Genomic DNA, 14,517 nt, shown 5'->3' on the forward strand with positions numbered 1-14,517 from the left:
TAAGTAATATGCTGAATATTATTTTAGGTAATGAATTGAACTTTAGTAACTGAAATTGAATATTACCAACTAAAATGAACAACTATCTAAATTTTACTGAGGTAAAACTAGTAACTAAAATATTAACCTATGTTATTCTTCTCTCAAATTCTACACTTAACTAGTCTACATTATAAAAGTTTCCTTTAAAGATTTGATTAGCTAAGATTTTATTTAAGAAAATGTAGAAAGTAGTTTGGCTTTTTTTTAGGTGAGTATACAAAATCTAATGTGTACAGTACCAAAAATGTACTTTGCTAAACTTATTCATAACACTTAAACTCCTTCCAAAATAAGCCAACAAATCAAGCTGAGCTAGGATTATATTATCTCAGAACTGGAAGCAACCTCAAGGCCATTTAGTGTAATTACTGTCCGCTGAGGAAGCCTTTTTGAGTAGCCGTAAAGGAAAAGAACTTATTCTTTGCTGCACCACACTTCAGCAGCAAGTTGTCTCTTTATAACGAACTGCAAATTGTCTCACAATAGCTTCCACCCTTAAATACATGTGTCCATAAATGCATGTGTCCAGCACTCTGCAATAATGCCCTTGCTTCCAGAGAGCTACAAAAACGTATCTGCAAATACGACCTTCTTAGACTTCTGCATTAGGTAGTTTGAAATTTGGCAAGTAAACGGATGATTACAGAAATTGAAGAAAGAAAAAAGAAAAACAGCTCCCTTTCTTAATTCATGTTAAAATTGATTAACTGCATGATAAAGCAGAAGAATGTCATTAACAGGTGGCAAAACTTCATGAGGACTAAAAGCCCAAGCAGAAAGGGTTTGTTTTATGGTAAGTAAACTCTATTTATTGGAAGTGTTTTGATTGGAAGGGCAGGGAAACAGATGTGCTGTGTACTGACTCCTCTGCAACGCCCCAGCAGCCCAGCGCTGCAGCCCTGAGCAGCCGCCTGGAAGTGAGCTAGGACTCGCAGGTCCTCCCCTGTGGGGCACAGGCGTCTGAGCAATGTCTGAATCACAGTGACAGACACCTGCACTGAGAGGCAGAGATACAGACTAACAGTTCACCCTGCCAACACTGACAGCCAAAGCTAGACGAGGCTAAAGCCAGGAGCCAGGGGCTCAGAGCAGCCCTCCTGTGTAGGTGCAGGGATCCAACTACTTACCTGATGCCCTGCTTCCTCATGGCTCGTATCCTAAGCAATTATTCTGTGCATTTAGTAGTGAAAAGGAAATGATTTTCTTATATCTTGCATACTCGTGTTTACTTTCTCAACCTAAGAAACACACTGTGGAAACCTAGGGGGATTTCTGCTACTTCTCACAGTATTAGCCAGTGAAGACAATTAAGCATTTAAGTTCTTGGTTGATGAGTTAGTGATGTCCATAACACAGATACTGAGGTATTTTAAGCCTAAATGTCAGAACCAATAAAATAAGACCCTTTAGTATTAGAATCATGGCTTTAGAGAGTAGTTTATAAAGGAATGGGAGGAGTTGATATTGTGGCACACGGGGTTAAATTGCCACCTACAAGGCTGGTGTAAACAGCAGAAGCCAGTTGGAGTCCCAGCTGATTCGCTTGCAGTCCTGCTCCCTGCCAGTGCACCTAGGAGAGTACCAGAAGTCCCAAGTTCTTGGGACCCTGCTGCTCCCATGGGAACCCCAATGCAGTTCCTGCTTCCCTGGCCAGGCTTCTGCTGGCTCAAACCCAGCCCCTGCAGCTGTGTGAAGAGTGAGCTAGTACATGAAAAATGAATCTTTGTCTCCCATTTCTCTTCAACTCTGCCTTTCAAGGATATAAAATAAATATTTTTTAAAAAATAAAAGGAATGGGAAGTAGAGATTTTTTTTTTAATGTTATGGATACTTTTCAAGTTGAAAATATAAGACTTGGACAACAATCATGGAGACCAGTGCTAAGCGGTGCTATCAATGGCAGAAAGAATGATCACCATCACTACAAAACTGCATCAAGCATTCAATAATGACATCTGCTTTTGCCAATTCACCCTTACGTCCCTGGGAGACATAATTTGTTTCTAGTCCATCTCTGCATTGGCAGTACCAAGCAAAGGAACTGCACATACTAAGCAAATGTTTGCTGAATGACACTAGGCAGATGTGCATTATTCTTGACGTGATAAATCTTTTTTTACTTTAAGCTTCTTCTAATAACAGTAATAGTTTTGTACATTTAGAAAAAGAGTTTCAAAGAAATCATCGAGTCATGATCATGCTAGAATCTGTTTGTACCTGGGTGGCATCCTTGTCCTGGGAGGTAAGCTGGTCCTGAAGCTCTTCCAGTTGATTCATAGTTGACATCCTTTCCCTCGTTGCCTTTTCCACCTGACTCTCCAGTTGGGCAATGTTCTGAGACAGGATTAACATCTACAAGAGAAAACACAAATCTTAAACTGTGCTGTCATTTGACAAAATCAACACCAAAAACGTCCTCGAGGTATTAAAGTCTTGGTGTAGCTCCTGAGCTCTGTCTGTAAACATTTCTCTGGGGACGGGAACGCCCACTTCCATACCACCTCAGTCCACTCTCCCTGACCTGAAATGTGGACTTCCCTCCTGTTCACCCCCATTGCCACTGCCACCCCCCAGGCTTCTAGATGTACAATAAGTTGAGAAAAAATCAAATGGTGGGGACAGCCATCAGACAGCCAAGTAAGTTATAGAACAGTCATAAATAATTTTCAAAAGTGCTACAGAGAAATCAAATGAGTCTTTTTTTTAAGCTATCATATATTTGAAACACAGAGCTACAGAGAGAGGGAGAGAGAGACACACACTCACACACAGAGGTCTTTCAGCCACTTGTTCACTCCCCAGATGGCCACAAAGGCTGGGGCTACTCCAGGCCGAAACCAGGAACCAGGAGCTTCTTCTGGATCTCCCAGAACTTGGGCCATCCTCCATTGCTTTCCCAGGTGCATTAGAAGGAAGCTGGATCGGAAGTGGAACAGCTAGGACTTAAAACTGGTGCCCATATGGGATGCCAGTACACATAGATAGCAGATGCAGTGCCTGGGTTGTTCTGGTTCCTGCCACCAGGAGGCAGTGTGATGGCTCAGGTGACTGGATTCCTGTTACCCATGTGACAGACCTGGTTTAAGCTCCATTTTATTACCCAGACCTTAGCCCAGCCTGGGGACCTGTGTGCATTTGGGGAGTCAACGAGTATATGACAGCTGGTTCTCTCCCTCTGCTTAAATTTTAAAAAAAATTTTTTAAAGATTTATTTTTTGTTAAGATTTATTTATTTTTATTGCAAAGCCAGAGTGGAAGAGAGACAAAGAGGAAGATCTTCCATCCGATGATTCACTTCCCAAGTGACCACAACAGCAGGAGCTGAGCTGATCCGAATCCAGGAGCCAAGGTCCTCTTCTGGGTCTTTCAGGGTCCCAAGGCTTTGGGCTGTCCTCAACTACTTTCCCAGGCCACAAGTAGGGAGCTGGATGGGAAGCGAGGCTGCCAGGACTAGAACCAGCACCCATATCCCAGCATGTGTGAAGCGAGGACTTTAGCCACAAGGCTATTGCGCTGGGCCTAAAGATTTATTTTTTAAGTTAACACGGTATGCATACGTGGAGTGGTGGTAGGGGTATTGCCACTGTGGCATAGTGGGTAAAGCTACCAGCTATGATGCTGAAAATCAATATGTACATACAAGTTCACATCCTGGATGCTTGACTTACAATCTAGCTCCCCACTAATGGCCTGGGAAAACAGTGGAATATGACGTAAGTGTTTTAGCCACTGCCATTCACTTGGGAGAACTGGATGAAGCTCCAGGTCCCTGGTTTTGGCCTGGCCCAGCCTTAGCTGTTGCAACCATATGGGGAGTAAACCAATGGATAGATTTCTGTCTATCTCTATCAGTCTGATGTTCAAATAAGTAAATAAATCTAAAAAAAATCACTGAATCAAAGTTTTGATGAATTAAGAAAACCAATAAAACCAAGAAAGATGTTTATCTTTGATCTATATAACTAGTTGAAATTTACTCATATTAAATAATAAGCCCTTGTAGTTATTCCCCAACTTATGCAGATACATTAATTAACTTTTCTGAGGACTGCAGAAAATTATTTATCTGGTTTATGTTTGCTTAAAAGGCCTCATCAGCAAAATGTTTTCCACAAAGTTAACTTGCACATAAAATCAGTTTTCCCAATAATGAACCACCAAGTATACTTGTGCTCATTACAATCTGAAGACTAAAGTCTGAGAAATTAAATAAATATTTAATCAACTTCATTTCCTTAATTTGAGTTCAAGTTCATGCACACCCATATTATATGTATATAATTACAACTTCTCTGGAATCAGACAATAAATGCAAAGTTTTATTAGAAGCTATTAAAAATAATATTTATATGGCAATATAACTGAGGGTAGACAGATTGGTGTACCCTCAGTAACACTGTATAGTTTTCGAAGCGAATATACACACATTCATTTTGCCCCTGGTAAATTATCAATTTCTTTTCCAAGACATGTGATAAATCTCTCTCCTATGATCTTCTTTCTCTGCCACCCATCATTTCTTTCCTCTGCCCACTACCTGTCTTCTACCTCCTGTCACCCACTGCCTGAGGTCTCCCCTCCTGTTGTCACACCTTCTTTTTCCCCAGGCCCACCATCTGGAAGTCAACATCACACTGCAGGAGCTCCTCCATCTACAGCTGTTACAGAGCCAGAAGGAACACAGACACGACTGCAACACGGCTGGATGTCCACAGGGCTGACGCCAGGGGCAAGATGAGACAAGGACACCCAAGTTGACAGAAATTTTTCTGTCAGTCCCTAGTGTACTGAACATGGTATAAAGCAGTACTCCCAATCCAAGCATAAAGGATTCTATCGATGGAATGTGGTAAAAGGAACCAACTGAGAATATGTGAGCCCCTGGGAGTGCTCAAACATATGTGATAACTGAATGAACTGACACACCTGAATGGCTGAGTGCAGCCAAGGGCTATTACAGAAGACCACAAACAAATCCACAGCAAGAACGGCTTGTAAGGGAATCCCTCAAATCCACCCAGGTAGGAGGCATCAGCTCTCCTAAAGTTTTCCACACAAATAGGACCATTTTTTAAAACAAGAAGGAGAACAAAAAGAAAGAATAACAGGGAAAAAAAATCAATGCATCTCTCAAATGTCCCTACTGTTAAGAATACAGGGATGCTGTATTAGTACTAGTCAACCACCTAACACAGGGTGAAGACTTTAAAATGATCATTTTCATTTATTTGCAATGCAGAAAAACAGAGACAGAGACCCATCTTCTGGTTTATTATCAAAGCCGGGCCAGGAGCCTGGAACTCCACTGGGGTCTCCCACATGGGTGGCTGGTGCTCAGGTACTTGAGCCGTTTTCCACTGCCTCTCCCAGCTTGCATTAGTAGGAAGCTGGATTAGAAGCAGAGAAGTTAAGACTCAAACTGGCCTTGGATATGGGATGAGGGTGTCCTGGCTGGCAGCTCAGTCCTGTTGTGCTACAATGACCACCCCACAGTGTTACGGTTGGCTGGCTAGTCCCCTTGCCAGCCTATCTTCCTGTACTAGGCAGTGTCATATACATTTTTCTTCGAGTCCTCTTTGGGAAGGAATCATACTGGGTTAATTTTCAGAAAAGATTTAGAAAATTTGGTAACTTGCTCATGTTTATTAAGGTTATTAAGTTTAATAAGGGCTTTTTATCCAAAGGTGTCTGCTTTTATTAACTTGAAAGTCTAAGATAATCATCTCCTATGGCAATTTCTTTCTCTAAATGCTGAAATTTATTAAAATGCACAAGTCAAGACATATTTTCAAAATAGCACTTTGTTAATCCTATCAATTCCTTGAACAAAGTATCATAACTCTATTCTTTACCTCTCTGGAACACAGAGAGTTAAGTGAACAGCTCAGAATCACTGGACCCAGAAAAATGGATTCCACCCTAAATCACTTCACCCTGAAGCTACTTTCTCCAGTTTGCTAGTTGGAGCACTTGCCTCATTACTAGGACCATTCATAGCACTTTATTTGCAGTTTTTACTTTCTGGGGACAACATAAACTTAACTAACTCAGGGTCAGAAATGTACTGTTTTTATGATGCCAGCATTATTCATGAAAAAGATCCTATTACATACAAAAAGTACCTGCTATGCTGCCAGACATATTTCAATCTTTCTGTTCCCTTTTTACTAGGAATTCTCATCAACACGTTTTTACGTAGTAGAGCCACTCAGCAAAGTTAATGGTTTACATTTAAACAACCCCCAAAATAAAAATCCCCTAAGCATGAACAATAGCTAATCTATGCAATTAATAGCATTTTCTGTCACAAAAAATACCAAGTTTACAATGTTACTTCCTAGTTGCCTTATTTACATTAATTATAGGCAGCATTTCTTCCCATATTTTAATTTCTAAATCCTACCTATTGTTGAAAGCTCAGTTAAAATGCTACTTTCTCCACAAAGCCTCCCATAATCTCTTGCAGACAGAAATCAGTATGGTGGAGATATAAAGAAGCAAAGTGAAGGAAATCAGACTGAAAAGTCAATGAGAGAAGGAATAATATAAAGTCTTTATCCCATGCTAAAAGGACATTCAATTTTATACAATGTTACAAGGTGACATGAAAGGATTTTAAAGTAAAAAAAATTGACATATTGAGATGTTTGTTTTAGGAAAGGTCATCCTGGCTGTGGTTTAGAGAACTGGAGCAAGGTAGCACAAGAGGCTGTAGAAGCCATTTCAGTGAGGGCTTGCAGTGGATACAGAAACACGGCAATAAAAAAAAAAATGCTTAGGAATCTGGGAACCTAGAATTTAGGAATTACGCAATGTATAGGATGAGAGAGAAGACGACTTGGGTGATTAACTTCTGTAAGAGACAACTGGATGAACAGTGGTTACACTGGATTAGGGAAGATGGAAAATGAAGTTGGGCTGAAAGCTCAGAACAGAGCTAGATTTTGGAATCCTACAGTAAACATGGAATGAAAGCCACAGCAGTTCTAAATTTACACTTTCCTGCTAAACTACAGAATCTTGTATCAGGCCACTTTCTAAAGGTGCCTCCTGTCTCAAGGGTGCTTTACATACGGAGTAACCCAACAGGCTCACAGCACCCTTTTCCAAAATTAGGCATACAGATCCACAGAAATCAGAACAGAGTGCCTATTGAGGAGAATAAAACATACAGATTTTCAGGAAATATAATACAAGGTCTTCAGTGAACAATGTAATGGGAATTTCCTTGACTGTGAGCACAGAAGCTGAGACACAGCGGACTGAAGCAGAGTGAAAGGTGAGATGGTAGGGACAGCCTGGAAGCACAGATCATCTTTCAGGAAAGTACTCTGAAGAGAAACAGTGAGGAGCCATACAACATACGGGATCACTGAGGGCACTGCCAAACTTGGGTGGCTGCACTGTGAAATCAACACAGTAACTTTTAACGGCACTGACACCTGTTTCCCACCCATGGCTATTTTGATAAAAATGATTGGGAGCAGTTAGGGCAGTAAACATCTTATCATTTCTTATATAGTGAGGACTGAGGATCAGATTAAAGATTATTTCTTTCAACAGATAAAAGAAATTTGAGAGTATTTTCCTGATTATAAGAAAAAGGCTGTAAGGTACAAGAACCAGTGCCACAGGGTGAGCTTACCCTACTACACTACACCACAGCGTCCAGCCCAGTCCCAACAAATTTAAAACAATATTTTCACACACTTATAGGAGCTAAAATATTTGAACAACTCTGTAATGCTCTGAGAACTAAAAAAAAAAAATTTATTTAGTATTTCATTTTAGCTGAAAAAGCAGAGAAACAGTGATATGTCTTTCTCGGGTTCCCTCCCTACACGCGAGGGCTGCGCCTGGCCTGACCCACGAGCCTGGAACTCTCTCCCTGAGTGACATCCATCCACACCCAGGCCCTCCCACAAGGGATGAGGGTGTCTTCCCAACCAAATGCCCTCTCCTCTTGAAAGAAACAGCACCCTCCCCTTCACTGTTCTCGGTTCCCCTTAGTGGTGAAGTGCTTCCCTGGAGAAGGGGCTGAGTCCATGGAAGGAGGAAAGGGGGGGCCGAAAGTCACCAGGAGAAAAGGACACGTTTTGTGCACCTGTGCATCATGGGAAGAAGAAAGGGGAGTGTGCAGGTGGAGAACGGTGTGGCCTGGACTTCCCACTCCAATTTAGGAAGAAGCTTTTGAAAAGTGGAGGACTCCTGGGAGGAGGTGCCTCGCGGCTGGCTGGAGCTCCAAGGGCAAAGCCTGAGCTCCACGGGCCTCTGGGGGCCTTGCTCCCCTTGCGGTGCCCGCTGGTGTGCACCGAGGTGGCTCTTGTGAGGTCCACATGGGGGCCAGGGGAGTGGCCCACGCAGGGACGGTTCCTGCAGGCTGGCCCCTGTGCTGTCAGTGAGGCTGGTACAGGTACAGGCACGGAGCACAGACCCTTCCTTTGCTGCCCTCCAGAAGCCAGATGAAGGACCTATTTTTGGAGAAGGTAATCAGGAGGAAAGTTTAAATCAGACCCCAATAACAGGGACGAGTTTACTCTTCCCACTACCCCAGGGATGTCACAGATGGACTGCCCAGGTGAGAGCAGGTCTTCTCTCATTCCTGCCTCATTCCAGGCCCCATAAAAGGATGTGGACCAAAGGTTCCACATAAGGAAGCAACCTTTCTATTTTAAGAATACAATTTTTAAATTGGCCAATAAAATTAAAATATCTTTTCTGGAAACAATACCAAAAACAAAAACAAACCAGACACTCTAGGAGCCAGCCTTGTGGTGTAATGGTGAAGCTGCCCCCTGGAATGCCACCATCCCATATGGGATGCCAGTTTGTGTCCAGGCTGCTTTACTTCTGATCCCACTCACTGCTAACAGTCTGGGAAAGCAGCAGAACATTTTGATCCCTGTGACTCATGAGCGAAACCTGGATATGGCTCCTGGTTTCAATCTGGCCCAGTCCTGGATGCTTAGGGAGTGAACCAGCAGGTGGAAGAGCCTTTCCTTTTCTTTCTCTAAATGAATTTTAGAGTAAAATTAAAAATCTGTTAAGAAAGAAAAGAAAAGGCTATAGTGAAAAGAAGACTTAAGATCTGATGAGATGGGGGACAAATGCATGTGTTTCTTGAGGTGGAAAACAGGGATGGGATCAGGAGGGGATGGATTAGGAATGCTGCTTTTCCATTCCAACAAGAGTGGATGCCCATGAAAATCTACATAAAGGCAGAGGTGAGAGGGAAGACAGTTAGTTGACTGTTAATCAACTAATGGCTCCAATCTTCTCAGCTAGATAAGGCTTGGGACCAGTATTTTGGCACATTAGACAAAGCTGCTGTCAGATGGTGGGCCTAGGAAGGTGGCAGATAGCCCAAGTCCTTTGGCCCCAAACACAATATAGGTGACTCAGAAGAAGCTCCTGGCTGCTGGCTTTAACCTGGCCCAGTCCTGGCTATTATTGCCATCAGGGATTGAACTAGAAGATGAAAGATCACTCTTGGTGTCTCTCTCTGTAACTCTTTCAAATAAATAAATCTATTTTTTAAATGTAGAAAATAATTTAAAAAAACCCAAATCTCTGCTTTCAAGTAAGTAGTATTTTAAGGAAAAGAAAAATAAGGCTGTCTGCTGAAATTGAGGGGTAAAGTGGTATGGTAGAGCATCTAGAAAGAATTAAACTGATTTGAAATAATCCTTGAATAATGGATCTAAGGGGTCAGGAAAGTGGTGCAGTGGGTTAAGCTGTCACTTAGGACACAGTCATCTCCTATGAGAGCATGGGTTCAAGTTGTAGTTGCTGCACTTCTAATATAACTCCCTGATAACATGACTGGGAAGGCAGATAATGACTCAAATACGTGGACCCTGGCCACCCAAATGGGAAATTTAGATGGAATTCCTGATTCCTGGCATTGGCTTAGCCAGAAGTGGCTGTTGCAGCCATTTGGGCAGTGAACCATCAGATGGAAGATCTTAACCTCTCTTCCTCTCTTTGTGTTCCTCTGTTATTCAAACACACACACACACACACACACACACACACACACACACACACACACACACACACACAATTTTTCAAAAAAGAAAAATGAGTCTAAGGAATCATCACTTTCCATCTGGACTACTAGACTCAACCCACTTCGCTCTCCAGGCACCTGTTCTTATTCTCCTTCCAATCTTCTGAGGCGATGGTTTTCTCAAATACCTAAAGAGCATCATGACACTGTCCAATTTCAAGTTACTATGAGAGCTGATAGTGGGGGCGGGCCAGGCTGCATCCTCTGACACACCCAAGAACCAGAATGGGTGCGAACCAGCCAATCTAAGCTACAGTACCAGCTCTTACATGGCAACATTATGTGCAAGTCATGTAAAGCTTTGACCACAGTACACCCTGGCAGGTACAAGATCTGGGGTTGGGGCATGCCTGGCAGGGGAACTGAGGATACCCCCCTGCTAGGCTGTACCTTCTGCTGATGAGCACAAGAACCAGGGCTTGGGACACACTTAGCTGGACAAGGCAGCACCTATTGACATATGTGAGGGTAGGGTCTGGGGGCAGGGCTGGCAATGCTAAGCCAAGCACCCATGGGTGTGCATGAGAGCTGGATGGGATGCAGGCTGGGCAAAGCTAGGCTGTGGCAGAAGCTGGCACATGCAAAAATTGGGGCTGGGGGCACGTCTGGTGGGGTTTATTGGAGATTGTCATGACTAGACCATGGCACCTGCTGGTATGCGTGAGTACTGGGTTTGTGGTGGGCTGGGCTGGGTTAGGCCACAGCACCTGTCAGTTTATATGAGGTATGGGGCTGGGACAGAAGTGACCAGGCAATTGCATCCACCAGTATGTGTAATGGCTGGTGCTGGTAACAGACCAACCTGATCCTGCATTGGCTGGTGAACACAAGAGTCAAGTTGGAAGTCACCCCAAATGAGTTTTCCTGGGGGATTTCTCAACTACACCACTGGATTCAGTCCCTAGCCACAGGGAAAATCACAGGATGTGTGGTCCGTCCTTGTGGTTCAGGTATCAGAACTGAGTCTCCTCAGTTGCTGATGCCTGTGCAGTGGATAACATGCCAAAATGCAAATGGGGAACATGACAGCCAGCTCATCTAGGCCAGCAGGGGATGCCAACTGCCTCACTGAATGATGGAAAGCAGAATAGGTTGGACCACTCTGTTGGCCAAGCTAGCAGCATGTTCTGGGTCTGTGGATGCACTAACGTGGACTTTGTCAACCAATAGACCTTGGAAAGATTTTCTCATTCCTGGAGCAATGAAACTAACAACTTCTCAGAACGATCAAAACTTTCCAAGTAACTCCCTGGGAACACCCTTCCCCACATTTGGGTCTCTGACATGTCAACAAATAACCATCCACGGGTGCTAACGCAAGGCGTGGTCCCTTCCCATCCCCCCACTGAGGACACAGGAGGAAAAAAATGAAACATTTGTCCTACCCACCTTCCTCCCTACCTGACCCAACCCCCCTTAATCACAGGTCCACAGGGGCATGCATCCCTCTCAATTTTGTAGACAATATTAAAAAGAAAAGAAAGGGCTTGGTATGGTAGCCTAGTGGCTAAAGTGCTTGTCTTACATACACTGGCATCCTACATGGACACCAGTTCACACCTGGCAGCTCCACTTCCCATCCAGCTCCCTGCCTGGGAAAACAGCTGATGACAGCCAGAGCCTTAGGACCCTGCATCCATGTGGGAGACTCAGAAGAAGCTCCTTGGAAGCGCACTTGGGGAGTGAACCAGTGGATGGAAGACCTTTGTGTGTCTCTTCTCTGTAAACCTGACTTTCCAATAAAAATAAAATAAACTAAAAACACACAATTGAAGAGCCCCATGTGGGTGTCAGGGGCCCAAGCAGCTGGGCTCTCTCCTGCTGGCTTCCCAGGCCTGTTAACAGGGGCCCAGATCATGAGCAGACTCCAACCAGCTGCTGGCATCATAAGTGGTAACTTAATCTGCTTCACACAAGGCAGGGCCCCAAAATCTTTCTTAAAAAAATCTTTCATTACTACTACCTAGACTAGATCAGATTCCTCTGTATGCTACATTGAAACCTTATGGCTTTATCCTCAAGATAATTAAAAACTCATTTGTGAAAATAAATTTAATGTCTGTTTCTCCATTCAGTCTGTAGGTCGCACAAATTGTATTGTTTCTATGATTATCACATTTTGAGTCCTTCCAATTAATACTTGTTGAATTCTGAATGAATGGGAGAGGGATGCATGCTATATGAGTTAAGTATCACAAACTGGAATTATAACAATCCCATGTTAAGGGGAAAATTAAAAAAAATTTTTTAAATCATGGTTTTGATTTCTTCTTGGATAACCTCTTGCTCAATTTTACACTATTGTAGCAAGTTTAAACCTAGACACCATTCCAATTCATTTTGCGAATACTGTACATTTCATATTATCTGTTCCTCTTACCTTTAATTCTTTCTTCTAATTATTTGACTGATTATTTTTCTGATTGGTCAGAACTGATTTCATCTAATGTGTGCATGTGGTTATTTAGTTTTGTGTTAGTGTTTTATCTGCATGTTAACTTAGGGACAGGGAGTGGAGTGGGAGAATCATCTCCCCCTGATTTTCCTAGGTGAACATAAAATACAGGTATTTTCAGAACACTCTCCTCTGACATATGAGAGAGGAAATCAAACAGAATTAAATTAAGGCAGGACTATGATAAATTTACAATTTCATAATGTGCAAATCAATGCTTTCAATTTAAAAGGTCAGAGACCAGAGAAATATATGGACAAACAGAACAGTCACAGACTTAGTATAAAATTTGGCTACTTTAGAAATGTTGTGATATTTAATGTTGTTTACATGCAACCTATGTAAATGATAACACCACAGCATTTTTTCTGCAGACTGGATAACCAAGAGTTGCTGTTGTTACCTCTGATTCCCTGTCTTGCCTCTCTTTCATTATTTCTTTTTTCATCATCTCTTTCTCCAAGGCTCTTTTTTCTTGCTGAGATGCAAGTTCTTTTTCAAGGCGATCTGTCTGCCTCTGCAGTTCATTCTTCAACTGCTCACACTGGATTAAAGCCTGCCAGAATAAAAGAGTGAAATAGGAGCTCAGAGTTTTGGGGGAAAAAATAAGGTGATAATGACACATTCAAGCTTTAGTTTTATTTAAAATGGTTAAAACTCATTGCAATAACCTTGCACTTGCCTCTCAGTACTATTTTAATTTAAAATGGTACCTCCAAACGGTGTTTAACCACGAAGTTCAATTTTCACAATTAGTGTCATTTTTACCTAATCAATTAGAAAATTCTGGTGTCAGATCTTGATGAGGACCACAGATCAGAATTTTTAAAAAGGGGGGGTAGGGCTGGGGAGAGGTCAGAAAAACCAAGTGTCTTCATATAACCACTGATCTGAACCCTTGGAACTTGTTCTATCAATGACACAGTATGTGGCCAATGAGTTAGTAGACAACAGGTAATTAGCAAATCACTGTATTTGGAAGAAGTGAAAAGACAGCAATTCCCATGTCTGAAGGACCAGGAAGGAAACAGGCTGACAGTCCCGTCTGCATTCAGACTGTGACTTTCATGGGCATGAGTGTGAGTCCCCCATGTCTTCTCTGGTCTCACAATGTCTGGGTGGGGGATTCTGAGATGGGTAATTCCTCTAAACAAAACTCTCTGTGGACAAAATTGATCAAATGACTTCCTCAGTCCAGTCTTTATAACCCTGACAGCTGCATCACCTCTTCAGTTCAGTGAATGGCTTTTGATAAAGGACAGGGAAGGACAGCGGGGACAGGGCACACCAACAAGAGGGGGAAGGACAGCGGGGACAGGGCACACCAAGAAGAGGGGGAAGGACACAGGGACAGGGCACACCAACAAGAGGGGGGAGGACACCAGGACAGGGGACACCAACAAAAGGGGGGAGGACATCAGGGACAGGGCACACCAACAAGAGGGGGGAGGACACCAACAAGAGGGGGAAGGACATCAGGGACAGGGCACACCAACAAGAGGGGGAAGGACACCGGGGACAGGAGACACCAACAAGAGGTGGGCCTCGCTGTCGGGACCTGTTTTCTCACTCCACTGCACACACATTTATTTTCTTCCAATTTTCTTTGGCCTCTCTTACACAAATAAATAACTAGCTACTTTAACATTAATATTTTCAATTATATATCACGTTAAGTGCTATCTATGTGACACAGAAGTATAAGAATACTAAGGAATTTCTCATGTCCTCATAGCTAAAGATTAAGTTAATATTTTAAATTATAAATTCAAATTTAATATTAGAAATGAATATGATATTACTGTACATAAGCAGCTATTGTTTAATACTATAACATAATCAGGCTTCCTTAAATCAAGCAAAATTCAATTCACTCCCCTTAAACACACAACTAAAGCAAAAACTGGCTTATCAATCCACAGTTAATGTGTAAGCAAAGACTCAAAATAGC

At 42.6% G+C, this 14,517-nt stretch overlaps 1 protein-coding gene across 1 annotated transcript in view; it reads right to left on the reverse strand.

Annotated features, from left to right (window-relative positions):
- Positions 1 to 14,517, reverse strand: part of SDCCAG8 (SHH signaling and ciliogenesis regulator SDCCAG8) — a 214,971-nt gene that overhangs the window by 149,116 nt on the left and 51,338 nt on the right. The window contains exons 10-11 of the mRNA XM_040967990.1: positions 12,970 to 13,122; positions 2,260 to 2,394 (exon numbers count right to left, since the gene is read on the reverse strand). Coding sequence (XP_040823924.1) covers positions 2,260 to 2,394; positions 12,970 to 13,122 — 288 coding nt within the window. The remainder of the gene's footprint in view (positions 1 to 2,259; positions 2,395 to 12,969; positions 13,123 to 14,517) is intronic.

Source organism: Ochotona curzoniae, unplaced genomic scaffold, assembly GCF_017591425.1.
Source record: "Ochotona curzoniae isolate NIBS_2020 unplaced genomic scaffold, NIBS_Ocur_1.0 scaffold_4683, whole genome shotgun sequence".
In the NCBI taxonomy this organism is placed as follows: domain Eukaryota; kingdom Metazoa; phylum Chordata; class Mammalia; order Lagomorpha; family Ochotonidae; genus Ochotona; species Ochotona curzoniae.